Source organism: Pristiophorus japonicus, chromosome 20, assembly GCF_044704955.1.
Source record: "Pristiophorus japonicus isolate sPriJap1 chromosome 20, sPriJap1.hap1, whole genome shotgun sequence".
NCBI lineage: Eukaryota > Metazoa > Chordata > Chondrichthyes > Pristiophoridae > Pristiophorus > Pristiophorus japonicus.
The window spans coordinates 32670737-32698116 of record NC_091996.1 but is presented as its reverse complement, the minus strand read 5'-3'; the positions used below and the strand labels follow the sequence as shown (position 1 = coordinate 32698116).

The 27380-nt window shown below is 41.0% G+C and overlaps 2 protein-coding genes across 10 annotated transcripts in view; both read left to right on the top strand.

The window, feature by feature from the left end:
• The window catches only part of LOC139232470 (rab GTPase-activating protein 1), a 275160-nt gene that overhangs the window by 142910 nt on the left and 104870 nt on the right, over positions 1-27380 (top strand). The gene's annotated exons all lie outside the window — the stretch shown is intronic.
• Positions 15964-18965, top strand: LOC139232903 (probable G-protein coupled receptor 21). The gene has a single exon (XM_070863398.1). The coding sequence runs from the start codon at positions 16310-16312 to the stop codon at positions 17390-17392; it is 1083 nt and encodes a 360-aa protein (XP_070719499.1). The 5' UTR covers positions 15964-16309; the 3' UTR covers positions 17393-18965.

Below are 27380 nucleotides of genomic sequence, written 5' to 3'. Positions count from 1 at the left end.
TGGTGAGGCCACACCTGGAGTATTGTGTACAGTTTTGGTCTCCTAACTTGAGGAAGGACATTCTTGCTATTGAGGCAGTGCAGCGAAGGTTCACCAGACTGATTCCCGGGATGGCGGGACTGACCTATCAAGAAAGACTGGATCAACTGGGCTTGTATTCACTGGAGTTCAGAAGAATGAGAGGGGATCTCATAGAAACGTTTAAAATTCTGAATGGGTTTAGATGCAGGAAGAATGTTCCCAATGTTGGGGAAGTCCAGAACCAGGGGTCACAGTCTAAGGATAAGGGGTAAGCCATTTAGGACCGAGATGAGGAGAAACTTCTTCACCCAGAGAGTGGTGAACCTGTGGAATTCTCTACCACAGAAAGTTGTTGAGGTCAATTCACTAAATATATTCAAAAAGGAGTTAGATGTAGTCCTTACTACTAGGGGGATCAAGGGGTATGGCGAGGAAGCAGGAATGGGGTACTGAGGTTGCATGTTCAGCCATGAACTCATTGAATGGCGGTGCAGGCTCGAAGGTCCGAATGGCCTACTTCTGCACCTATTTTCTATGTTTCTCTGTTTCAACGAGGAGAAAGCCTTAGAGTCATGTGAGTTTGTTAGCAAACCAGACTTAATAAATAAAACTACAATTGTATTCAGTTTCTTTCCAGCATGGTTGTTTAGTTTAACAAGGAAGTCTTTGCAACACTGGGACTTTAGTTCAACCCTTTTGGCTATATTCAGGGGCCCTGCTCCCTGGTGCTTCAGCGGTGATCCTTTCTCCCTCCTACAGTGTCAGCAGCTTAGCCCTCCCCTTTAATGGAAGAGGGCCCTCTCTTCCCTTCAGCAGCCCTCCATGTAGCACTGGAAAATTAGTGTTGGTTAGCGCTCCGGTCCTGCCCACGAGAGGAAGTGGAGCATGAGATTTTGTGTTCCACTGCCTCTTGCCCAATTTAGGTCGCTGGGCCGGACATCTGCGCCTGACCAAGGAAGTCCCGCCTCGCAGCGGTTACCACACCCAACCAGCACTAAGCAATTTTGCTCCGATAATTTCCAGTTAAAATGTGTCAAATTACCAACTTGTATGAAGTGCTTTAATTTGATTACATGAATTGACCTCTGTCATTGGACACGACATTAATTTGTTAGAACGGTTTATTTGAATCATTTGGTCTTGCTTTTGGTGCATTAAAATGAATTCTGTTTGTGTTCCTTATTTTTATGGAATGGTTGGTGTAACAAACCATAGTGTATATACAAATGATTTATTGCTAAAATGTATTTTTACTAAATTGGTTAAAATGCCACTTTGACATGAATAGTGAAATCAATTGGCGGTTCGCCTAATTTTTAAAGTGAGAAGTGTGGAGATATGCTTACGCATTAGAATTGCTGTTTCCTTTGATTCAAATCTTGATTATGGAAATCCATGTTTACTATTTGTTATTAGGATCTGATGGTGTCCACAGCTTATTAATTTAACAAAAAATCTTGGCAATAACCTTAAGCACTGACTAGTGTGTGTGTATTACTTTATAAAAAGCATATATGTTGGAGACTACAGAGCTTGAAAGATTTTGTAAATGCATTCTGCTGTGTTCATCAATAAAAAATTAGCTTACTGAATAAAATCCTACCCATATTATTTTTGGAGTAGATTTGGCTCTGAAATAACATGAGTGTTTGTTGTGATTAAAAATCATCTTGTGATTGTTAGCGTTGAAAAATATTACTGTAAGTCTAATCAACTTCCGATATAGTGGGTTCAGTATGTTGCTTGTGCTGCAGTCCAGCACTGAAATATCTAGCTGTTAGCTGTTGGTGTAAACTCCACACTGCCAGGCAACAGCAACAGTATAAATGAGCTACTTCTGATTATCTTGTCAGTAGATCAAGTAAAATATGCATGAATATTAACTTGGGGGAAGGAGGGGGGAAATATGCACCGATGTTATAAAAATTCAATGTCAAAGCTTCAACACTATTTATTTAAAAATTATTCCCTAAATTCCACATTTCAGATTTAGAATCTTTGTGTTGCTGCAGTATCATTCTGAGGCTTTACATTTTTTTTAACCTTTCCTGATGAGCCAGCCTTTGCCTGTGGAATCATATCCTAGGATTGGCCTGCATTACCTTCAAGAAGCCATTCATGTGTGAGAGCCGAGGTAATATGCCAGCAGTCCAATCAATCATGGCCTCACAACCAAGCCTCATCCTGTTGTGTGATATCTATATTGCATGCACTTTCTAGCACGGCCTCACTGGATTGTGATCAACAGCAAGCAGCTTGTTATTTTTTCGAGTGAATCATTATTTGCAACAACATTTTAGTGTCCTTTTGCGCATGTGCGCGGTTAGCCCCGCCCCTTTTTTGCACATGCGCACCCAATCCCCTTGTGTGCATGCGCGATGTCACCGAGGTCCAGCCAAGCATGTGCGGTATCCCACAACTGCGGCTGCAGCATGGCACACTCCTTGGCTCTGTGGGAGAAGGCCCGTCACTGAAACTGTGGCGAGAACAGAATATCGAATGGGAGACGGTAGGGACGAGGGAGACTGGAGGGGGAGGTGGAGAAACATAGAAAATAGGTGCAGCAGTAGACCATTCAGCCCTTCGAGCCTGCACCACCATTCAATAAGATCATTGCTGATCATTCCCTCGGTACCCCTTTCCTGTTTTCTCTCCATACCCCTTGATCCCTTTAGCCGTAAAGGCCATATCTAACTCCCCCAACGAACTGGCCTCAACAACTCTCTGCAGTAGGGAATTCCACAGGTTAACAACTCTGAGTGAAAAAGTTTCTCCTCATCTCAGTCCTAAATGGCTTACCCCTTATCCTTAGACTGTGTCCCCTGGTTCTGGACTTCCCCAACATCGGGAACATTCTTCCTGCATCTAACCTGTCCAGTCCTGTCAGAATTTTTTGTTTCTATGAGATCCCCTCTCATCCTTCTAAACTCCAGTGAATAAAGGTCCAGTCGATCCAGTCTCTCCTCATATGTCAGTCCAGCCACCCCGGGAATCAGTCTGGTGAACCTTCGTTGCACTCCCTCAATAGCAAGAACATCCTTCAGATTAGGAGACCAAAACTGAATGCACTATTCCAGGTGAGGCCTCACCAAGGCCCTGTACAACTGCAGTAAGACCTCCCTGCTCCTATACTCAAAACCCCTCGCTATGAAGGCCAACATACCATTTACCTTTTTCACCACCTGCTGTACCTGCATGCCAACTTTGTGACTGATGTACCATGACACCCAGGTCTTGTTGCACCTCCCCTTTTCCTAATCTGCCGCCATTCAGATAATCTGCCTTCATGTTTTTGCCCCCAAAGTGGATAACCTCACATTTATCCACATCATACTGCATCTGCCATGCATTTGCCCACTCACCTAACCTGTCCAAGTCACCCTGCCGCCTCTTAGCGTCCTCCTCACAGCTCACATCGCCACCCAGTTTAGTGTCATCTGCAAACTTGGAGATATTACACTAAATTTCTTCATCCAAATCATTAATGTATGTTGTAACTAGCTGGGGACCCAGCACTGAGCCCTGCGGCACCTCACTGGTCACTGCCTGCCATTCTGAAAAGGACCCGTTTATCTTGACTCTCTGCTTCCTGTCTGCCAACCAGTTCTCTATCCACGTCAGTACATTACCCCCGATACCATGTGCTTTGATTTTGCACACCAATCTCTTGTGTGGGACCTTGTCAAAAGCCTTTTGAAAGTCCAAATACACCACATTCACTGGTTCTCCCTTGTTCCCGCTACTAGTTACATCCTCAAAAAATTCCAGAAGATTTGTCAAGCATGATTTCCTCTTCATAAATCCATGTTGACTTAGACTGATCCTGTCACTGCTTTCCAAATGTGCTGTTATTTCATCTTTAATAATTGATTCCAACATTTTCCCCACCACTGATGTCAGGCTAACCGGTCTATAATTACCCGTTTTCTCTCTTTTTAAAAAGTGGTGTTACATTAGCTACCCTCCAGTCCATAGGAACTGATCCAGAGTTGATAGACTGTTGGGAAAATGATCACTATTTCCAGGGCCACTTAGTCTGCATCCCATAGTACTTATCAGGCCCGAGGGGTTTATCGGCTTTCAATCCCATCAATAAAGAGAACAGAGAGCACAGTGAGGATGGTGGAACAACTTGATCCACGTCTTTGATGGGGGAGGTGGGGTGGGTGGGGGTGGGGGTGGGGGGGGGAGGGAGGTTGAAGCGTGTGATCCAGATGGCAAGACTGGAAATCCGGAAGTCCCAACGCTGTCACTATGCACTTCGTACCCAATAAACCCGTTACCAATCTGTGACCCACACACAATGCCCACTCTATGGCGGGGGTGGGGGGGGGGTGGGGGCAGTTGCTGGTGGGGAGGTCAGGAACTTGTTGCGGGGGAGAAGGTCATGAATCCATGGGAAGGAACTTGGGCATGGAGAGAAGGTCAGGAACTTGGGCTGGCGGAGGGGGGGTGGGGGGCAGGGAAGTCAGTCAGTAATTTGGGGTGGGGGTGGTGTAAAGTCCTTACTCCTACAGTATGAAATCACACGAGGCACATTCTGGGGACAAGGTCACTCTGACCGTAACTCTTTATTCACAGGACTCCAAAAGCGTGGGACCTCTCTTTTTATACCTGTGAGATCAGGTAAAGAGTGTCTCCCACAAGTTCACCCCTTGTGGTCAAGGTGTGCATCTAGGTTGAGTGTATACAGTAATACAGTGGTGTTACATTGTGGTTACATTCATGACATAACCTACCACCCCACCCCCCCCCCCCCCGCAAAGTCTTATTGGGATCATAGGTTTAGTCTTTCAGGTGGTCTACGCTCCCTCGTGGACCGCCGCAGTTGGGGCTCTGGTTGTTGGACACTGGCATGAGTGCCTGTCACCTTTGGTGATTCTGGGCTGACCGCAGGGACTGTGCATTCTTCTGATTGCTCTTGTTGCTCGTTCACTGGTGGTGTTGTGAGCTCCATCTCATGGTCTTCTTCAGGTTCCTCCGTGTTGATGCTGAACCTTTTTTTTTTTACTTGGTCCAGATGCTTACGGCATATCTGACCAGTGTTGAGTTTTACCACGATGACCCTATTCCCCTCTTTGTCAATTACAGTGTCCTCAAGCCATTTGGGCCCCATGCCGTGATTGAGGGTGAATGAGATCATTTATTTCTATACATCTCCCTCTCGAATTACGGTCATGGTACTAGTTTTGTGGCTTGCGCTTGCCCTCAACTATATCAGTCAGGACTGGGTGAATGAGGGACAACCGAGTTTTGAGTGTACATTTCATTAGTAGCTCTGCGGGCGGGACCCCCGTGAGCGAGTGCGGGTGCGGTTGGGATCTATAGGCCAGCAGGAGACGCGATATGCGGCATTGTAGGCCGGCTTGAACGGCGCAGTCCTGACATGGTTGATACCATTGCCCGACATAAACTCTCGGAATTCGTAGCTTGTGAAACATGGGCCATTATCGTTAACCAGGATGTCCGGCAAGCCATGGATTGCAAAGATCGCACGTAGGCGTTCCACGGTGGTGGATGACTTGCATGAATTCAGAATGATGCACTCGATCCATTTCGAGTACGCATCTACCACAATAAGAAACATCTTTCCCATGAGCGGGCCCGCGTAGTCAACATGAATGTGTGGCCAGGGCCATGGGCTGAGCAGGGCCTCCCTGGGGGCATTACCCAGCTGGGCACACGTCGTGCACCTGCGAACACTGTTCCAGGTCTGAATCAATTCCAGGCCACCAAACGTGTGACCGGGCAATGGCCTTCATCAGCACAATGCCTGGGTGCTCGCTGTGGAGTTCACTGATGAATGCCTCCCTGCCCTTCTGGGGCATAACTACCCGGCTGCCCCATAGTCGGCAGTCGGCTTGGATGGAGAGCTCATCCATCCGTCTGTGGAATGGTCTGACCTCCTCAGGGCATGCTCCGTGTGCGGATGCCCAATCCCCAGTCAGGATACATTTCTCAATCAGGGATAGGAGGGGATCTCTGTTTGTCCCTCTGAGTGAAAACAGTTCTCTTCATCTCGGTCCTAAATTTCCTACTCAGTGTACTGAGACTGTGATCCCTTGTTCTAGACTTCCTGGCCAGGGGAAACATCCTCCCCACATCCAGTCTGTCCAACCCCATCAGAATTGTATACGTTTCAATGAGATCCCCTCTCATTCTTCTAAACTCTAGTGAATGCAGGCCTAGTCGACTCAATCTCTCCTTGTACAACAGTCCTGCCATCCCAGGAATCAGTCTGGTGAACCTTTGCTGCACTCCCTCAATGGCAAGTATATCCTTTCTTGGGTAAGGAGACCAAAACTGCACGCAATGCTCCAGGTGTGGTCTCACCAAGGACCTGTATAACTGTAGTAAGACATCCTTGCTACTGTACACAAATCCTCTTGCAATGAAGGCCAACATACCATTTACCTTCCTAGCTGCTAGCTGCACTTGCATGTTTGTTTTCAGTGACTGGTGTACAAGGACTCCCAGGTTCCTCTGTACAGCGACACTTCCCAAGCTATCACCATTTAAATAATACTTTGTCTTTGTTGTTCCGACCAAAGTGGATAACTTCACATTTATCCACGTTATACTGCATCTGCCATGTGTTTGCCCACTCACTCAATCTATCTAAATTGCCTTGCAGCATCTTTGCATCCTCCTCACAACTCGCATCTGTGTCGTCAGCAAACTTGGAAATATTACATTTGGTTCCCTCATTCAAATCATTTAATATATATATTATGAATAGCTGGAACCCAAGCACCGATTCCTGTGGTACCCCACTAGTCACTGCCCGCCACCCTGAAAAAGATCTGTTTTTCCTTCTGTTTCCTGTCAGTTAACCAATTTTCAATCCATGCTAATACATTACCCCCAATTCTATGTGCTTTAATTTTGCACACTAACCTTTTATGTGGGACTTTATCAAAGGCCTTCAGAAAATCCAAATACGCTACATCCACTGGTTCTCCCTTATCTATTCTATCAGTTACATCCTCAAAAAAAACTCCAATAGGTTTGTCAAACATGATTTTCTTTTCATAAATCCATGTTGACTTTGTCTAATCCCGTTGATATTATCTAAGTGTGCCGTTATCACATTCTTTATAATAGACTCTTAACATTTACCCCATTACTGATGTCAGGCTAACCGGTCTGTAATTCCCTATTTTCTCTCTCCCTCCTTTTTTTTTAAATAGTGGGGTTACATTTGCCACCCTCCAGTCTGCAGGAACTGACCCATAATCTATCGAATTTTGGAAGATGACAACCAATGCATCCACTATTTCCATGGCTACCTCTTAGCACTCTGGGTTGCAGAGCATCAGGGGATTTATCGGCCTTCAGTCCCATTAGTTTCTCCAGCACTATTTTCTTACTAATAATTTCCTTTAATTCCTCGCTCACTAGACCCTTGGTTCTCTAGCATTTCTGGGAAGTTATTTGTGTCCTCTTCTGTGAAGACAGAACCGACGTATTTATTTAGTTGTTCTGCCATTTCCTTGTTCCCCATTATAAATTCTCTTGTTTCTGTCTGTAAAGGACCTACATTTATCTTCACTAATCTTTTTCTTTTTACGTAGAAACTTTTGCCGTCGTTTTTTTATGTTCCTTGCAAGTTTACTCTCATATTCTATTTTTCCCCTCTTAGACCTTTTTTGCTGAATTCTAAACTGCTCCCAATCCTCGGGCTTGCTACTTTTTCTGGCAACTTTTTATAACTCCTCTTTGAATCTAATAATATCCTTAATTTATTTTGTTAGCCATGGTTGGGCCACTATTCCTTTTGTGTTTTTACACCAGAAAGAAATGTATAACTGCTGCAATTCATGCATTCATTCCTTAAATGTTAACCATTGCCTATCCACTGTCGTGCCTTTTAATGAATCTTCCCAATCTATCATAGCCAATTCATTCCTCATACCTTCGTAGTTTCCTTTGTTTAGATTTAGGACCCTAATTTCGGATTGGACTACTTCACTTTCCATCTTAATAAAGAATTCATTCATGTTATGGTCATACTTCCCTAAAGGACCCCGCACAACAAGACTGTTAATTAACCCCTTCTGGTTACACAATACCCAATGTAGGATAGCCTGTTCACTAGTAGGCTCCTCAACATACTGGTCTAAAAAACCATCTCGTACACACTCCAGGAATTAGTCTACCACAGTATTATTACTAATTTGGTTTGGCCAGTCTATATGTAGATTCAAGTCACACACGATTACTGTAATACCCTTGTCACATGCATCTCTAATTTCCTTTTTGATGCAATCTCCTACACTACCACTACTGTTTGGAGGCCTATAGACAACTCCCACCAATGTTTTCTGTCCCTTGGTGCTCCTTAGCTCCACCCAGACTGATTTTACATCTTGATTTTTTTGAGCCAATATCCTTTCTCACTGTTGCTCTGATTTCATTCTTTACTAACAACGCCACACCACCCCATTTTCCTTTTTGCCTGTCCTTCCTAAATATCGAATATCCTTGGATATTCAGTTCCTAACCCTGGTCACCCTGCAACCATGTCTCCGTAATTGCAACTATATCGTATCCGTTGACATCTATTTGCGCTGTTAATTCGTCTACCTTATTACAGATGCTTCATGCATTCAGATACAATGCTTTTAGATTTGTCTTTTTAACATGATTAGACATCTTAACATTATTTTGTACTATAGCCCTATTTGTCTTATCGCTGTTTTTTCTTACCTGGACCCTATTTGTTAGTGCACTCTTTTGTTTGTATGCTCTGTCCCTTCCTGACATAATCTGGTTATCCTTGCCAAAATCACTTTCCTGCATTGTTTCCTTTTTTTTTTCTCTTGGCAGTCTAGATTTCTCTCCACTGCAACTGTCGTCCCGTTTCTCCCCCCCCCCCCCCCCATTATTTAGTTTAAAGCCCTGTTTACCTCCCTAGTTATTCAGTTTGCTAGAATTCTGGTCCCAGCATAGTTCAGGTATAGTCCATCCCCACGGAACAGCTCTTTCCCAAGTATTGGTGCCAGTGCCCCATGAATCGAAACCCACTTCTCCCACACCAACCTCTGTGCCACGCATTCATCTCCCTGATTCTATTGACCCTTTGCCAATTTGCTCGTGGCTCAGGAAATTATGCAGAGATTATTACCTTTTGTGGTTCTGCTTTTCAATTTAGTCCCTAGCTGTTCAAACTCTTCGGTCAGGAACATGGGCTGGTGAATGATTAGATCAGGAACTTAGGCTGTGAGTGGGGGGATTAGGTCAGGAACTTGGGGTGGGGATGGGGTGGTGGGAGATTAGCTCGTGAACTGGGTGAGGGGGATGGGGCAGGAACTTGTTTGGGGGGTGAGAGAAGGTTCGGGAGCTGTGAGACTGAGTGGAATGGGCAGTCAGTGATTCGAATTAAATTTTCCAAAGTCACTGATCGATTATGAAGGCAGGATGGTTCTAATGACACATTCCAGAGAAACTTCTGGGTGGTCCCATTGGAGGATAAGACACAATCAGAGCTTTTAGGTGTTACAAATAAATGTGTCCTTTTCTCTGTCTTGTCTAAGATATTACAACTGTAGTGTCGCTATCACTGTCCAGTTGAGAACAGCTAATTAACCACCAAGTACAGATCAAACTTGAGGCCGCATACCCCATGTTACAACAGTGACTACACTCCAAAAGTACTTCATTGACTGGAAAGTGCTTTGAAATGTCCGGTGGTAGTGAAAGGCACTATATAAATCTAAGTCTTTCTTTGGCTCAATGGCATACTAAGAGGTGCATTAGGGCTGTTATTTACACACAACAGACCCGCACAATACACTGATATGAGACAACGGCAGAGAGAGGATGAAAAGCGAAAAGCATGAGCAAATGATGATGGAAAGAATTTGAGACATTGACCGTTTGATTACAGATTATTTTATGTATATTTTTTTTTATAGTTACCTGTTAAATAAACTTGAAGTTTAAAAAGAATCAAACTGGTCATCTTAAGAAAAATGAATGCTCTTGTCCTTGAAAGGTGCAATTGTCATTGACCAATTAATTCCTTCCTTGTCTGAGAAAGTTGTATTTCTTAAGTGGGTAGGATCTTGGTAAACCATGACTTATGGAAATTAATACTAATGCACAGTTCTTTATTTAAATTACTAGTTTATCTCCCACATCACTGCTTGCAGGCGTTTTTCTTAAAATAGCACAAGAGTATATGAATAAACCAACATGTTCCATACCTGGTGCAGGTAGGTAAATAAGAAATCGATCTGTACCCCTCGTTACAAGAACAAATGAATGTATGTTTCTCAGTCATTGCGACATCTTATATATAGTTCGAAATAGAATAACTGAGGATCGGAACATACAGAAAATGTAATATTACATACAAGTACAATAGTAATATCTAATTGTAGAAATATAGCCAACTACATATCAATCATATAACGTTTTGTGTGTAATATTAGTGACTCTGTAGCTTTGGTGATTACTTCATACCACATAATTCTAGAAGCCAATCAGATTCAAACACTGATCTTTGGTATCCACAGACAAATGTGATTGGTGGGGCGGGGGGGAGGGTTACAAATTCTTTTTGGAGCAGTGTTAATTCCTTGCTCCACCCTCCATTAACCCGCCATCCCAGGAATTTTATTCCTGACCAATAATACCACGCACATTCTATGGACAAATTTGATTACAGGAAATGGACAGAGTGACGATGGACAAATTATACACTGTCCCTATAACTGTGTTTAACATTCTTTATAAGAGAAAAGGAATAATGTAAAATATTTGAGTCAAAAATTGATCAAAGCATAATAATTCAAAGTTCTAATTTTATTTTCCCAAGACAAAGCCTCATCCATCATCATCATCATAGGCAGTCCCTCAAAGTGAGGATGACTTGCTTCCATGCCAAAAAGGGATGAGTTCACAGGTGTTTCAATGAAGGACCTAATATTCCAGGTCCCGAACTACATCTTGAAGGGTGGAAGATGCCTGTGCGTGGATTTTTTTAATGTGTGGTGACCATTGCACACAACTCAGGCTTGACAGAGCTAGGTCTTGGTCTGATGGCAAGGATTAACCAAGACGACTAGAGACTAACTCTGCTGCACGAATCTAGTATGCACACATATCGCAGTGTGAGCTGGCCGTGCTGCCCCTGGGCCCCCGCCTCAACAGCTCAGCTGTCCAACTGAGTTCATGAGGATTACATACAAGTAATAGGTGCATAATGAATGGTGCCCTGCTTTAGTCCTGTGATGGTTTTCATGGATGCACTTTCGTTGAGTGCAATTGAGTCTATTACATCAACCATATGGAAATTTATTTATGTTGGTTATAAATACATAACCATTATCAAGTTGGAAACTGAGTTCATGATTATTTAACTTCTAATGGTTTTAGAAATACAGTGTGAATATCTGGTAATTGCTGTTCTGTGAGGCTGTCCATTCTTTTGCTTTGACATACAGTTTAAAGTTGCGGGTGTACACACATTGCAATTATACATATAACATTTATCAAATACAATAAATTGCCAAAATAAAAAGTGAAAATGATCTGGAAATATGACTAGATAATTTTGTTTCCTTGAGAGCATGTCTATTTTGATTACAATATCAAAATGGATTTATTGCAGTTTGTTGGTAATAGTTAATCTTTATAGCAGTTGATTGTACTTTTTCAGCAAGGTGGGTCAGGATGCATACAGCACGCTATATTGCTGTATTGCCAATTACGTATATCAAGAAAGCTATTTAGATACTAATATAATGGTTCATTTTATTGCTTTAGCAGAAATAGTGATGTGCATTCTCAAACTAATTTTTTTAGTAAATGGTGTTCGAAATAGCCAAGTTAAGGCTATCTCTGGTCACTTTAATCATCAGGATCGACTGTAAACCAATATGGTTGGGTATATTGTGTTTAATCAGAGTTTAAAATGGCATGGAACACATTAGTTATACAACAAAAACATATGACCGTGACGAGCAGCTGACACCAACACGATCTGACAAACGGCTGGCCAGAACCAGGGGGTCACAGTCTAAGGATAAGGGATAAGCCATTCAGGACTGAGATGAGGAGAGACTTCTTCACTGAGTTGTTAACCTCTGGAATTCTCTACCGCAGAGTGTTGTTGATGCCAGTCCGTTTGATATATTCAAGAGGGAGTTATATATAGCCCTGACAGCTAAAGGGATCAAGGGGTATGGGGAGAAAACAGGGGTACTGAGGTGACTGATCAGCCATGATCTTATTGAATGGTGGTGCAGGCTCGAAGGGCCAAATTACCTACTCCTGCACCTATTTTCTACATTTCTATGAGCAGTTCTTTGGCTTGCAACCTCTTTCTCTTCATCGAGAGCTTCCTTTGGTAAAGCATGGGATAGCTCAAAATGCGTTCGGCCAGACCAACTTCTGTTTCGCTCTCCCCTCACACCATTTGCGCTGGAAAGATCTCTAGGTGTTACTTTTATTCTCTTGGGGGAGGGACTGACATGGGATATTGACCAGACCTTTTGACCTATAGAGGTTTCCCTAAAAACTTCCTGTCCAAATGCTGTATCAAGTTCTGTGTTTCGATTCTGAATCGAGAACCCGCCCTAAAGATGTCACATGATTTTGACCATATGTCTTCTTTTATACTTTCCCAGAGTGGTTTCTTTAAAATTTGTGTCTTATCTCTTTTGTTCCTATCCTGCCTTTGATATCATGTTGCCTCCTTTATGACTTAGCAAATGTTTACGTTAACTCGCTCAACTTCCATCCATTTTAAGTCTTTCTATAACAAATTGTCTTAAAGATACATAAACAAAGTTGAAGTCCAAACTTGAAAACAACAGATTATGATTGTCATAGTGCAGAAAACCATAACATCTCAGCAGGGTACCAATACATTATCATTGCTAGGTATCCAATACTAGTCTGAGGAGACATTTCGTCTTCAGTTCAAAACAACGATTTAAACACAGCGTTCTTCGTATCAGTTTTATACATTTTGAACTCCTGATTTCTAACAATGGTGAGAATATTATAATGACTTGTTCAGTAATACATAAATCAAATGTTGGATAATACCGATACAAGAGTTCAGTAAAATCTGTTCAATGCAAGATGTAGCCTGGATATGTTTTTGGAAGGCAGCAGAAACTCTTCACTATGGTGAAGAGTTTAGAAACCAGTGGCACAAGTTTAGGAATGATTTATTTTCAAATAAGAATAAAAATCTGTCGAAACATTTTGTTTTACAAACAAAGTTGATTTTTGGAATAAATACTGGTGAAGACCATGGAAACCAATATTAGAAATGGTTTTAGTGTTTGGGAGAGATGGGTTGAGTTATGTGACAAAAAGATGGGAAGGTGGGGTTGAGATCAATCAGAAAGGGGCAGGACTACTGTGTTAAATCTTTTTCTGAGCCCAAAAGATTTACCTTCAGTCAAAAAAAACAATTGTCATCCCAGAATGATATTCTGCCAGTTTGATTGATACTATTGGGATTGTCTGGTTACTTTTAAAGTAGCATTGAGAGGAATGATCTTGCAAATTTTTCTGTCAAATATTTTTTCAGTAATGCTTCTATAGAGCACAGTAGAAAAAATAGGATTATCAGCATTGAGTTAATAAGAGATCTGTTAATTGCATTGTCAAAATGTCAAATTCTGTTTGGTTGGTATACAAATTTTGAGCCTTCAAATCCTCTGCTACAGTCAAATTGCCTTCATGGACAGAACCTGTCTTCAAACCATATAGTAGAGGGATTAAGATGACCTAATATCTGGTGGGAACAAAGCTCAGATAGTCTGTTGATGCTGCCTCAACCACTAGATATTGCTAGTTAGCACAGACCCTGAGTAATGTTCTTTTATAAATAAATACAAGCATTCAAGTTATGGTTTCATCTTTCCGGGCCACCTTGGCTACAGCAAGAGGACCACGTCTTTCCCTGTTCATTTTTTAAATAATTTTTCAAGTTGTTAATGCTGATAAATCCTGGTATTCTGATACACAATATCCACAAATTAGAGAGTAGCACATAAAGCAGCGCTTTCTAAAGCTCTAGGCCCACAACATTCTAAAGGGCCAAACCAATGAATAAGAAATACAAGCATCAATGGGGGCTAAGTTGCCTGGGCTTCTGGATGGCCATGGGCTCAGTGGCGGCAGGGGTTGTAGTTTGGAAACTCTTGCAGTCTTTTTTTTTAAGTGGGCACTATCTTCATGTAGTATTTGGCAAATAATTTGTTGCAAGTTTGCAAGCCCAGTACAATTGTGTAAATGACGTCAACGCATTATCACATAACATTGTGCACAGTGCTTCTCTCAGCCAAACAGAAAGAAGTCTAATAGTTTTTCATATCAATGTTGCCCTCTAACCTACCTGAATGAGGGCATACATTACATTGAAAGCATTTGTTCGATGCTTGACTTCCCTGCAAAAAATTTCCATTTGAGTGAGTAGAAATAAAATCTGCTTCTGTAAAATAGTTTTGAAAGGTGCAGCATAATAAATGTAAACGTGATAAATCATATTACTAAATTTTGATCATTAAGGGGCAATTAGCTTGGGCATACATTTATCATAAGTTAAAATAGATCATGTTTCCTCAAATCACGGGTGAAATCCAATTTTCACGTAACTTTGTGTTCTATGATCTGAATCATTATTTTGGTTAGCGCATGTAGAGTCAAGCAGTGAGGTTGAGCATCATTAACAATTGGGAGCTTGTCTGTTGGAAAATGTCACCTTATTTTGCAATGGCAGTTTAGACGCAGGGTCTTAGCCTGCAGTGTGATTGTATGGGGAGACCTCATCACTCCAGTTGTTGCTCCTGTTCGCTTTCTCCCACCCACCAGGGGAAAAAATACTTGCAAATTTTTCTTGTGTGTTTTGGTTGGCCTTATTAGCCATTGGTTGCTAATTTTATCACCTTTTACTGCTGGGATAATATAATTTGCCCAAAAAGGAATAGCCCCTATTGTATTGCCCGTGTGCCTGAGTGCACTTGAGAAATGTGCATTTGAGAAAATTGTTTTGAGTGATTGCTAATTTAATTTAATTTATTCTCGTATGGAATTATTAAATGTGAGACATTAACTAAAGTACCTAAACAGCTGAATAATAAATTAATTGATTTTATCCTTTACATTGCCATATTTACAATAAAGTGTAAATGGATGAAAAAACATCGTGGACGCTTTAACCTTCGCATTCAGTTCTGTAATTGCGTTCATTTACAAGCCAGTGCTAAATTACAATACCTAGGTTATAGTTGTATGCTACAGCTAGACTAGTATTATGTGGCCAACGATGTTGATCTTATTTGAAGCAATGAAATATGAATCGGGTGCATTGTAAATTCTGAAGATGTACGCAAGGATAAGGAGGTGAAAAACTTGGATCTAGTTATGTGTTGGAATTTGTGATCTGTACTGTAGCTCCTCCTCAGCTAGCTGTCTCCCAAAAGGGTCAAAGTGTACTTGGCAACTGCTGCTGTCAAGTGATAGATTGGTAGGGTTCTAATGTATTACATTTTCACGTACGGGAGGTGATGGATAGAGCTCCTCGAGAGGCTACTGCGGTCTTGAACGCGAGAGCAAAGATTCTGTACTGCTGCATTCGCCCTCTGGTGTAGTTACGGACATATTTCCTTTGGCAGAAAATTGTGAGGGAAGGAGGAGTGATGCCTGGAGGGGCCATTTGAATTCTGCGGCAAATTGGGCTGTGATTCTGGAGTAGCATCATATTGCAGTGGCTGTGTTTGATGCCCGGTCTGGACGCTTCTGTGATTTAAAACATCATTAAGGAAAGCAGAGAGACTTTTTTTTTAAATGTTGTGGTTTTCTTTTTTAATCAATCTCTGCCTTTGGCAGATAATGATTGAGTTACTGTGCTGATATTTTGTGAGGGGTAAAATTAGCTTTATTTCCACAAAAGGTTTTTTGTCTTCACTATCATGGTCTTGACTCGTCTAAGCCACATGTGGGGGAGCACTGGAGATTGATGAAGCAGAAAATATATGCATATATTTACTTTCAACAGAAGAAAGACAGGTGTCATGTTCCCCTCTTTTGTCTTCAAGTCTATGGCACAGCCTATTCATGCCGGCATCCGCCTTTATTTCTTAAGAAGCTGAAAGCATGGCAACTGCTGGGAATAGCTTTGTCATCTTATGGCATGTTGAGGGTGGTGACTGCTGGATTTTTCGAAAAATTGCAATGCAGACAATACTGAGCAGAGTCTGTTCGTTCAGATAGTAAATAAGTGAGGCAGAAGACAGACACTGCGATAGCAACCGAGCCAACAATGACATCCGTTTGGACTGTGCAAAACAGAAGTATGAACTCTTCCTTGGAAGGAAACAATACTAGCCGACCATTCTGTCTTTTGGGATTCAGTTACTACGAAACTGTTAACATTTGTCTCCTGGAAGTAATCATCATTGTTTTTCTCACTGTGTTAATCATTTCAGGTAACCTTATTGTTATATTGGTATTTCATTGTGCACCTCTTTTGAATCATCATACTACAAGTTATTTCATTCAGACCATGGCGTACGCTGATCTTTTTGTTGGAATCAGTTGCTTGGTTCCGTCTTTGTCCCTTCTGAACTATCCGACAGGTTCCCACGAATCTTTAACGTGCAAATTTTTTGGATATATTGTGTCCGTTTTGAAAAGCGTCTCGATGACTTCTCTGGCCTGCATCAGTGTCGATCGATACATTGCAATTACCAAACCGCTATCTTACAATCGGCTGGTCACACCATGGAGGTTGCGAGTTTGCATTATAATAATCTGGCTGTATTCCTGCATTGTATTCCTTCCTTCTTTTTTTGGCTGGGGGAAGCCAGGCTATCATGGGGACATATTTGAATGGTGTGCAAATTCCTGGGAAACAAACGTTTACTTTGCAGGATTTATCGTGGTTTTACTGTATGCCCCGGCCGCTTTTGTAGTCTGTTTTACCTATTTCAACATATTCAGAATATGCCAGCAGCACACTAAGGAAATCAGTGAAAGACGTGCTCGGTTTAATACACCAGAAGGGGCATCAACAGAAAATCCACCCAGTTCCGAGAAACGTTATGCTATGGTTCTGTTTCGAATCACCAGTGTGTTTTACATCCTTTGGCTTCCGTATATCATTTACTTCCTCCTTGAAAGCTCTCACATTTATGATAGTCCAGAGGTATCTTTTCTGACCACCTGGCTTGCCATTAGCAATAGCTTCTGTAACTGTGTTATTTACAGCCTCTCCAACAGTGTCTTTCGGAAGGGCCTGAAACGCCTCTCAGGTGCTGTCTGTGCTTCGTGTATCTGGTATGTGGAAAGCAAAAACCCTTCACTACCTGGAAGTAAAAGATCTTCCAATGGCTGCAATGCTTGAAAAGTATAAGACATGACATTCTGTGGCCTGCTCATTCCATCACTTCAGCCCCAGTGTGATTTGGATTTATTGACGTGGGCTCAAGTTTTGTTGAAGAATAATGTAGCATTGAATAGTCCTCGAGGGCAATTTATGGGTTAATATTGCAACCCAATATATAGCCTTTTTACAAGACATGGTTATTTTTTTTAAATTAAACAGTTTTTTGATCCTGTGGTTAAAGAGCAATTCCCTGCTTTGTTTTCAGTGATTTATTTATGATTCCTCTGGGGAATTGAGCTATTTATGGGCCAAATGTTTTAATTTCTTATTGCACTGTACAGGGAATTTTAGAAGATACTTGTTACCATTGGCAATAGAATTATTGTACATTCTGATTTGTAATTAACTGTGAATGCAGCAACCATGTAAAACCACAAATAAACATCTTAACCCTAGAAAGGCTGACCCATTTTAACATAGTCCACTGAAGGACAATTTTGTATTCTGCAGTCTCCTAAAAGGTGCACATGACATGCCCTGTTAAACGTGGGTTGCACAAACCAATAATTAAATAATACTGTGCCAAAGTACTAAGGAACTAAAATGTATGGTGAGCCATACCTTTTCAGTTTCCCATTTGATAATTCCATTAATTAATTGGTATATGTCATAAAATGGGTCAAGGCTTAAGCTGTTTATTTAAAGAGTTTGACTGCTCTGTTTATGCTAGATGAGATGTGTATAGCAATGGATTAGGTTTTCCAAGTCATGAACTTTTGAGAGAAATGACTTCAGGCTATATTCAATTGTTTTTCCATATGGGAAACTTTGACTTTGATCTGAAGAAAAGAAAAAGTTCCCAGCGCCTTGTTTTTCCAGAGTTTCCGGTCGAAATGGAAACAGTAGTTCAGACGTAAAAGCCAGTTAGAAAATTAAATGTTTGAAATGGAAAAGAAAAATTTAATATTTTTTTAAATAGAATTGTTTCTTGGCATAAATAATGGATTAATCATGTTGAAAATAATTATGCAATTAAAAGTGTAGGTCAGCCTAATACACTGCAACTGAATTGTTAGTGAAGCTTTAGACTGGCATTACAATAAATGGTAAATAGACTACAAAAAAGTTGTAAGCATATTGGTAGGGAACTCGTGTGCTGTATAATGGGAAGATGGAAGCATTATTTTATTTATATCGCGCAAAAAATAATTTCATGACCTACAGAGAATTCCCCTCGTACCAGTATTTTTCAAAATAATTTGCACTTTGGATCCTGTGCCCAATTGTAGCTTGTACATTTAATGTAGTAATTGCCATAATGAAATAGCTGCTGCTTCAGTGAAAATTGCCATCAGCCTTGCCTGCACCACTGAGCTTTGTGAAATGGTTGCCATGTCTTCTTCAAAATGGCTGTATTCCCAGTCTGCTCAAATCAGAATTGTAAGTAAAATTTTAATGTTTCTGACAATCAGCTTGCTACTCTGGTTTGTACTATAATGTTTATTGACACTACTGTGCTTTTTGGACCTATCTATTTATCAACCCAGTATGCAGAAAAGAAAATTTAAGCAATCGAGCAGAATCAAGTAAAGTGGACCAGTATAAAAATTGATGCTTCTAAAGCGTGGATGTTTAATAAAAGTCAAACATCTGCATTATTGCTTCCTAGTGTTTTTTACTTGCTTTGAAATGGAGTATATGATTATCTGTGGCTCTTATTTGTAAAAAAATATATAAGCACAAGGCACTACAAAATTTCCACAAACTTTGTTCATCCTAGCTATTTAATTTCTCTGCACCATTCAGAAAATTATAGTATTAGTCTGTCTCAAGTTGCCCTGGATGCTTTCTCATTTACAAAGGACAACATTGGTGTGTGTGGTTTTTTTTCTTCTCCTTTTGGCATTGGTGGTGATTAATATTTCACTGGTCCTATGTATTTAGTATGATTGTGCAGGTGCAAAGGTTAGTCTTGTGTTAATAAAATATATTTTATGGAAAATGCATTAGTGGTTCTTAAACTGTGGGGCTATATAGGTGCGGAGCAGTGAAGTGTGGACAGGGGGAAGCAAGAGAAGACTTGGGGGGGGGGGGGGGGGGGGGGGCTCGAAATTACTTCGGAAGATAATATCAGACAATATTTGAATATGTAATTTCTGTGTCCGCTAATTTAACGGAAGTGTTAACCCATTTATTTGTAATCTATAGTGATCACATGATTGAATAATTAACTTAAGATCAAACTTTAAATGTAGATGGTTACTTTTGGATTTTAAAAGCACCCATTTATCAAAAAAAAATCTTTTTTTTAAAAAGTGAGATTATTTTGAAGGGAAACTGGGTTAATGGGCAGAGATTATGCCAATTAATCAGTTAAATATAAATGGTGTTGGGGAACATGAGGACACAGGAGTATGTAGAGAGGAGAGAGCTGAAGGAAAGAAAGCCGAACTGACCAGCACTGCAGACACAATGCTCAAAATCTAAATCTTGGGCAGAGTCAAGGTAGGTGAATGAGGAAACTTTAAGTTGAGGCTCGGAGCTGCCAATAGCAAGATGGTAACTTATTAACGAGTGCGTTACTGCAGGTTGGAATTTTCACACACAACTAAATTCACAATTAATGTTACTACTTAACCTAATTATTTTCAAGTGTTGATAGTAAGCTTCCTGGATACCAGTCGACCGCAACCCCATTCTCTCAGCTGATGAGCTGCAGAAATACAGCGGATAGAGACACTAATCATCATGGAAATTGCAACACAGGAAACCATTCAACAGATTACGCCAGTGCTGGTGCGAGCTCTTCAAATGGAGCTGTCTGTTCTAATCCTATTTTCCTGTACACTTTAATATTATTCCTTTTCAAATACATTCCTGTTTAAATTATATTGTATCTGCCTCAGTAGCCACATGTAATGTTCTAAAAACTGTAATATATAGGGCCCAAGTTTCCACATGATTTGCGCCTGATTTTTAGGAGCAACTGGTGGAGAACGGACTATCTTAGAAATCGCAATTCTCCACATTTTCTTTTTCTGCAGTTCTAGTGAGGTAGAACAGTTCTACTTTGGAACAGAATTTTTTCTTCAAAAGGGGGCGTGTCCGGCCACTGACGCCTGATTTCAAAGTTTCCACAGTGAAAACGTACTCCAAACTAAAATAGAATGGAGCAAGTGAAGATTTTTGTAGAACTGAAAAAACCTGTTCTACACATTAAAAAATCAGGTGCAGGTTACAAATTAGATGTCCAGAACGAGGAGGGTGGGGGGAAGGGAAGTCATTAAATTCTACAATCAATCCTTATTTATACTTCTACAAATATTATACAAATAAATCCAACCTGAATAAACATTTATAAGCAAAGAAAAGATTAAATAAACCATTTTCCTACCTGTGTGAAAGTGCTTCAGCCATCGTTCGTTCCCGTGGGGGGTGGGGAAGGAAACTGCCATTTGTTGCCGCGGAGGGGAGGGAGGGGAAGGAGACGGCGGTTTGTTGCCGCCGCGGAGGGGAGGGAGGGGGAGGAAACCGCCGTTTGTTGCCGGGGAGGGAGGGGGAGGAAACCGCCGTTTGTTGCTGTGGAGGGTGGGGAGGGGAAGGAGATAGAGAAGGGTAGCCTCAGTGCTGATGTGCTGATGGCAATGTGCTTTTATTAAAAAAATGTTAAAAAATTAAACAGCTACAAAGAACTATAAAAATGGCCGAGTGCCAATGTTTCCTTCACACTGCGCGTGCGCGAACGCTCCAACGCGCATGCGCAGCGTTGCCGGCAGGAAAAAAACTAATTTAAATAGTACCCGCCCCCTCCCACTTACAAAATCGGCACGAGTGTAGGCTCCGCCCCCTGGGCGCCGCGCCAAACAGACAAGGAGCAGCAAAGCGCTCGAGAATAGCGCGTTTTTTTTCTGGCGCCGTTTTAAGCGCGAAAAACGGGCGCCCAGCTCGGAGGGACGCCCGTTTTTTATCCTGTGGAAACTTGGGCCCATAATTTTAACTTCTCCCTTCATTATCCCAGTGGTAATCCTGAGTCTAAGCCTCCTTACTGATGCACCAGCTAGTGGAAACAATCTTTCACAATTTGCCTTCTCAAAATCTTTCATAATTTTGAAACCCAAAAGGTTTCCCTGTATTGCAATAGAAATAGATCTTGGTTGAAATTGCCTTGTCTGCTTCCATGTTTACTGAAGTAGATTGATTTTACTCAGTACCAAAAATGTGTAATTTTGCACAGCTGATGAACTTATGAAATATTAAATTCTTTTTTCTCTGATCCATTTAAACCCCAGTGCTCAAACTACTACATAAAATAATGTTTTGCTGGGTGTGCCCTGTGGAAGAGTTCTGATTGGAATAGAATTTCCTTAATTGGTACAAGCATTTTTATTTACCACAGTACCACTTTATTTTCGTCATTAGGGGACTCTTGTGTAATAACCTCCTTATCCATAGAACTTTAAGAATGTTGCAGAAATTATCACAAAATTGAACACAATCACTGGTGTTGCATGGATATTACTTTGATGCCTGAGATAAAAATATTTTATAGCAAGTAACTTTAATGAAAAATAGTAATTAGTGTCTTTTATTTAAAAAGCAGGAATAACTGACCCAGGTATTTCCATGATTTGCTGTGCTGATTGTCAATTTATTTAAATCCATGGTTAACAACTTTGGTATTCCATCAAAATAGAGTACTTTCTCTCCCACTCTCACTCTGTGTGACACACTAACATTCTCTAACTCACACTTTCAACAAGAGCTGAAATTCCCCAGCTTCAAGGTCAAGGTGAAATTTCCAACTCGTGACTGAATAAAAATTGATGCCCATGCCCTAAACAAAAGTGCAGGCCTGGACAGGAGGAGGCTTCTTGCAGACATTTCTAACACTAATTAACCAATTTTATGGGTTAGCTTCTTGTACCTTTTCCCCCCAAGATTTCTGTGTTTATTAGAAGTAATATTTTAAGCTGCATAAAGCAAAATGGCAGCAGATAGCAGTTTGCAGAGTTGAATAATTTGGTTTATTTTGTGGTAGTTGCTTGGTTTGGAAAATAAATGATTTGGGTGATTTTGCTGTATTTTTATCACTGACTTTTAAAGTACAGTATAGGTAATACTATTACAGTATAGGTAATATAGTGCAACTAATAACAGTTGAAATCGGCTAGAAATATTTATGCTGTTGCCGTGTCAGAATACTATATTTTGCACAAGATAGTGGGGTGGTATGATGTATTGTAAATATCAGTGTTTTCTTTAACTGATGAGCACAATATTGTGGCAAATATTAATGTTGAATTCCATTTTGACTTGCAGGAGTTCCCATACATTACAAAATAAAACTAGCCGTCTATTAAAATGTCCCCTCCAACCCAATTGCAATACTCCAATGTATGCTGAATGTTTTGGCTTGTAATAAATACTGAGTTTGGTAGAATAAACCTACTATTTAGTTTTTGACCTGAAATTATCATTAATGGATGGGGATTTTCATATATTTCCCAAACATACAAGTAAAAACATTGAGTAAAACGGTACTTAACTGAACAAAAGCACTTACTACTTTCTGGAGAAGAGATTTTCTACAGAATCGGGAAAATACAAAATTTTTATTGACCAAGTGTTTAAGTTAACATTGTATGGGCACTTTTAAATGAAGGTTGAGAAGCACATCCCTGCAGCACAAGAAAAATAAATGTTTTTTTTTTATATGACCGTAGCTGAACTGGAAGAGAGGAAGTGGCAATTTTATTAGTCGGGGCTCCAGTGATTTTTACGATAATGAATCATGGGAAGACTGTTAAATATCTCTTGGATTTCTACAAAAATACTGAGAGGAATTGGCTACTGATACTCAGAAAATATATTTTAATTTCTGGTCATGTAAAAGTGAATATTTAAAATCTGGCCGAAGTATTTATTTCGTAAAAACCTGTGGTTACTTAGATGATAAATAGCCAGCAAAATAGTTTGATTTAAGTGCAGCCTTCTATTTGCAAGCCTTTTCAGACAATGCAAAATCTAGGTGCAGGAAACTTAAACAGGCCAAAAGTAAAACCTTCTGAATTGAAGATACTGCAGAAATTACCTGTGTGCGACACTTTTTTTCAGGTCACACGCAATTGTCCTAGAAGGGGCCTAGTGATTGCATCAAAAAGCTGTCATTTCTTTACCTGCTTTTCTTGAATTTATACAACAGTAGCTAACAGTACCATTAGTGAAACCAAAGTTAATTGTAGGTGAAATAGCACCCAGGGATTTTTATTATACAATTACTTTGTTAAAATGATGTAAGTGCAGGCAATTTGTACAATTGTTCCATGTTCAGTTCACATAATGAACAATGGTCCGTAATTTGCTGTCAGCGGCGAAGAAAGCTGCCCACAGAGATCTCGCAACCTCTGGCGAGAAGTTTGCATTTCTTGACATGTAATGAAAAGCAGCTTTTATCTGTACTTTTTAATAATAAAGTAAAATACAGATTGTGACTTTCATATAGGGATAAGGTAGAAGCTGAAATAACGAACAAACTTTGAGTTATTTTAAATTTAAAATGTTTTAAAATTTTATCATCATGGAGTAATTTGACACTCCACAAATATAAAAATTATATTACGCTGATTGCCAGCAATGGGAGTGGGTCCACAGCACAGCCTGTGTCGGAGCAGTGAATGACCTCAGCTTCAGGGTTTCTGCGTTTCCTGAAGTTGTGGTCAATTTCACTCAATTCAGGAGTGAAAGCAAGTCTTCCTTGATTCTGAGGGACTGCCTATGATGATGATGGTCAGCTTCAGAGTGGTAATGATGGAGAACAAATGCCATTGTAATGTGATGCAATAGTAATCACTTACAATTCACAGACATGTTGGTTCAGAAAAATAAAGCAGTATGCAAGGTTACTTGAAATGTTTATTATGCCTTCTACAAATGTTTTTAAGAACTCTTAAACCAAAATTTAATTTGGTAAGTAATTACAGATAAAGCCACTGAGTATTTTTAATTAATTTCTGAAACAAATGACTCAAAAATGGCACAACAGTTGTGTGGCTAAGATTTGATGGTGCAAAAAGTGGAACTTATCCCATGAGGGTTAATGTTATTCAGATAGTTTGTTCACTGATCCATTTTGTATCCTAAAGGGTTGTACATTTGATCATTCTATTTTTTTAATAGTGCTTTGAAGCACTTAACCAATTAAGAGATTCAGTCATTTTATGAATGTTGTTGGCATGCTTCATTTACTACATCATTGCTAGTTAATTTATATACAGGTACTTGCAGTTAATAGACATAGACACTGACACTGACACTGACGCTGCAGTTGCACTGCAGATACTAATAGTACCTACTTTGTGAGCACTGGTCTGCAAATTGGCGTCCCACGCTCGTGACATTTTTAGTGCTAAAAGAGAGATGATTGGAAAGTCAGCACTTTTCTAACACAAACTTGAAAGTAGTCAGGAAACCACATATACTTTCTATACTTTACAATTAAAGTTTAAACGGTTGATTTTTCTACTAGTGATGGTCTTGCACCAATTCTGAAAAGTTATTTGACCATGAATTGACCTAACAGACTACGGTTAAGCTACTAATTCTATAATAATACAGTGCAGAAATCTGAATCTGCAATCTCTGCAGTATAGTTGATACTTGGGTGTAAGGGTAATGGTACAACATCTGTCGTAGATTGTGACTTTGGATGTCGTTCATATCATTTATTCTTGATAAATGTATCACAGAAAAGGGGTTTTTAGAATTTTTCTATATTAAGTACATATGGTTTAAGTACATTGAAAGTAGTCAGGAAACCACATATACTTTTTATACTTTACAATTAAAGTTTAAAAGGTTGATTTTTCTACTAGTGATGGTCTTGCACCAATTCTGAAACCATGGTATTACCTGCAACAGTGTACAATACCAGTGTCCTCAACAATTTTTCACTGCTGTCTTGAATATATTAAATTGCTTGTTTATATTATGATAGTACTGTTTTTGGTGCCTTTTGTGAATAATCTGGAATATTGAGTTTTTTTCTCATTTTAATTTTCTGGACAAGTTCATTCTTTTTGGAACTGATGTGCTATGATCATTCATTCATACAACCGATCATAAAGCACATTAGCACAAGACTTTTTAACGTGGCATGAAGGCACATTTTCATCATGTGATCTAAAGCATTTATAATGATTAAAGAGGGAGGGCTTACTTATATATAGAGTCTTATTCAAACTTTTTTTTTTCCCCAATCAAATTGCAATTTCTTTTGCAGCCAACATTTGATGAATATAGTGTAGCTGATACAATAGGTATTGTGTATTAATAGGTTCATCTAAATGGCTGGTTAATGGGACCCAAGTTCTTTTGGGTCACACTTTCTACAAATATTTCATTAACAATAGTAGCCATTGCATGCCAGATGCTCATTCTCAACATAACCTCGCAATTAGATGTCTGAATTTGTATATTCTAGACAACTTGAAGGTGATTACAAAACAGTTCCATTGTCTGATGTGTAATTTATTCCCTATTTCCTATTCTTGCATAGCTTGTTTCAAAATTACAATGTTGTAGAACTAATTCCTATTAACTTGTCCTTTGGTCATGTCTTAAATGACTTATGAGTTTGAGTGCTGACAGTGCTGCAACTAGACAAATGCTGGCATCACAGAGAGCTTGGGGCTACCACCAAACTTTTGCCATTTCTTTCATACTTGCATTTTGTAAAGTACCACAGAACAGTAATGCTTAAAAGGAATTTGATTGTGAAAGGGCTAAATGCCTCAAGGGGCTGTCACTCAACATTTGTGGAACTGCACATAAATTTACTTTTGGCCTTTTTAGATTTTACAACGACTTTCCCTTGTAGGTTATTGCGGGGCTTTTTGTGTGTTTGCTTATGTAGACTGGATAATTCAAAAACATTGCTAGCCTGAGGTTTATAAATTATCTTTTTGAGCATGATGCTTAAGGTAGTGCATAAACCTGTCCACCTTAATCAGTTTGGTGAATACCAAATAAGTGTTTATAAATAACATAGAAACATGTATCATTGTGATTTTTAGATACTGTTGTGTCTCAGTGTATAAATGTAAAGCGCTATTTTATACACTCTTGGACCAACATAATGGGGCCAGGTTTCGAGCCGCTTCCCGCCCCCGGACCCGACACCCGCTCTCCCTCGCGCGACAGGACCGGACCCGACACCCGCTCCCCTCCCCGGACTGGATCCGACCTGACCTCCCTCGCCCTCCCGCCCTCCCTCCCCCCGACCCGAAGCGAACCGACCTCCCTCCCACCACCCCACTGACCCGACCCAACGCCACCTACCTGTAAATCTGGTGCTGGGGACGGGCCCTGCCCGTTCAGTCTCCCTCCCCCTTCTCCTTCCCACTCCCCCCAATCTCCTTCTCCCCCCCCCCCCCCCCACCCCCCAATCTCCTTCTCCCCCCCCCCACCCCCCAATCTCCTTCTCCCCCCCCCCCCACCCCCCAATCTCCTTCTCCCCCCCCCCCACCCCCCAATCTCCTTCTCCCCCCCCCCCCCCACCCCCCAATCTCCTTCTCCCCCCCCACCCCCCAATCTCCTTCTCCCCCCCCCACCCCCCAATCTCCTTCTCCCCCCCCCACCCCCCAATCTCCTTCTTCCCCCCCCCCACCCCCCAATCTCCTTCTCCCCCCCCACCCCCCAATCTCCTTCTCCCCCCCCCACCCCCCAATCTCCTTCTCCCCCCCCCACCCCCCAATCTCCTTCTCCCCCCCCCACCCCCAATCTCCTTCTCCCCCCCCCACCCCCCAATCTCCTTCTCCCCCCCCACCCCCCAATCTCCTTCTCCCCCCCCACCCCCCAATCTCCTTCTCCCCCCCCCACCCCCCAATCTCCTTCTCCCCCCCCACCCCCCAATCTCCTTCTCCCCCCCCACCCCCCAATCTCCTTCTCCCCCCCCCACCCCCCAATCTCCTTCTCCCCTCCCCACCCCCCAATCTCCTTCTCCCCCCCC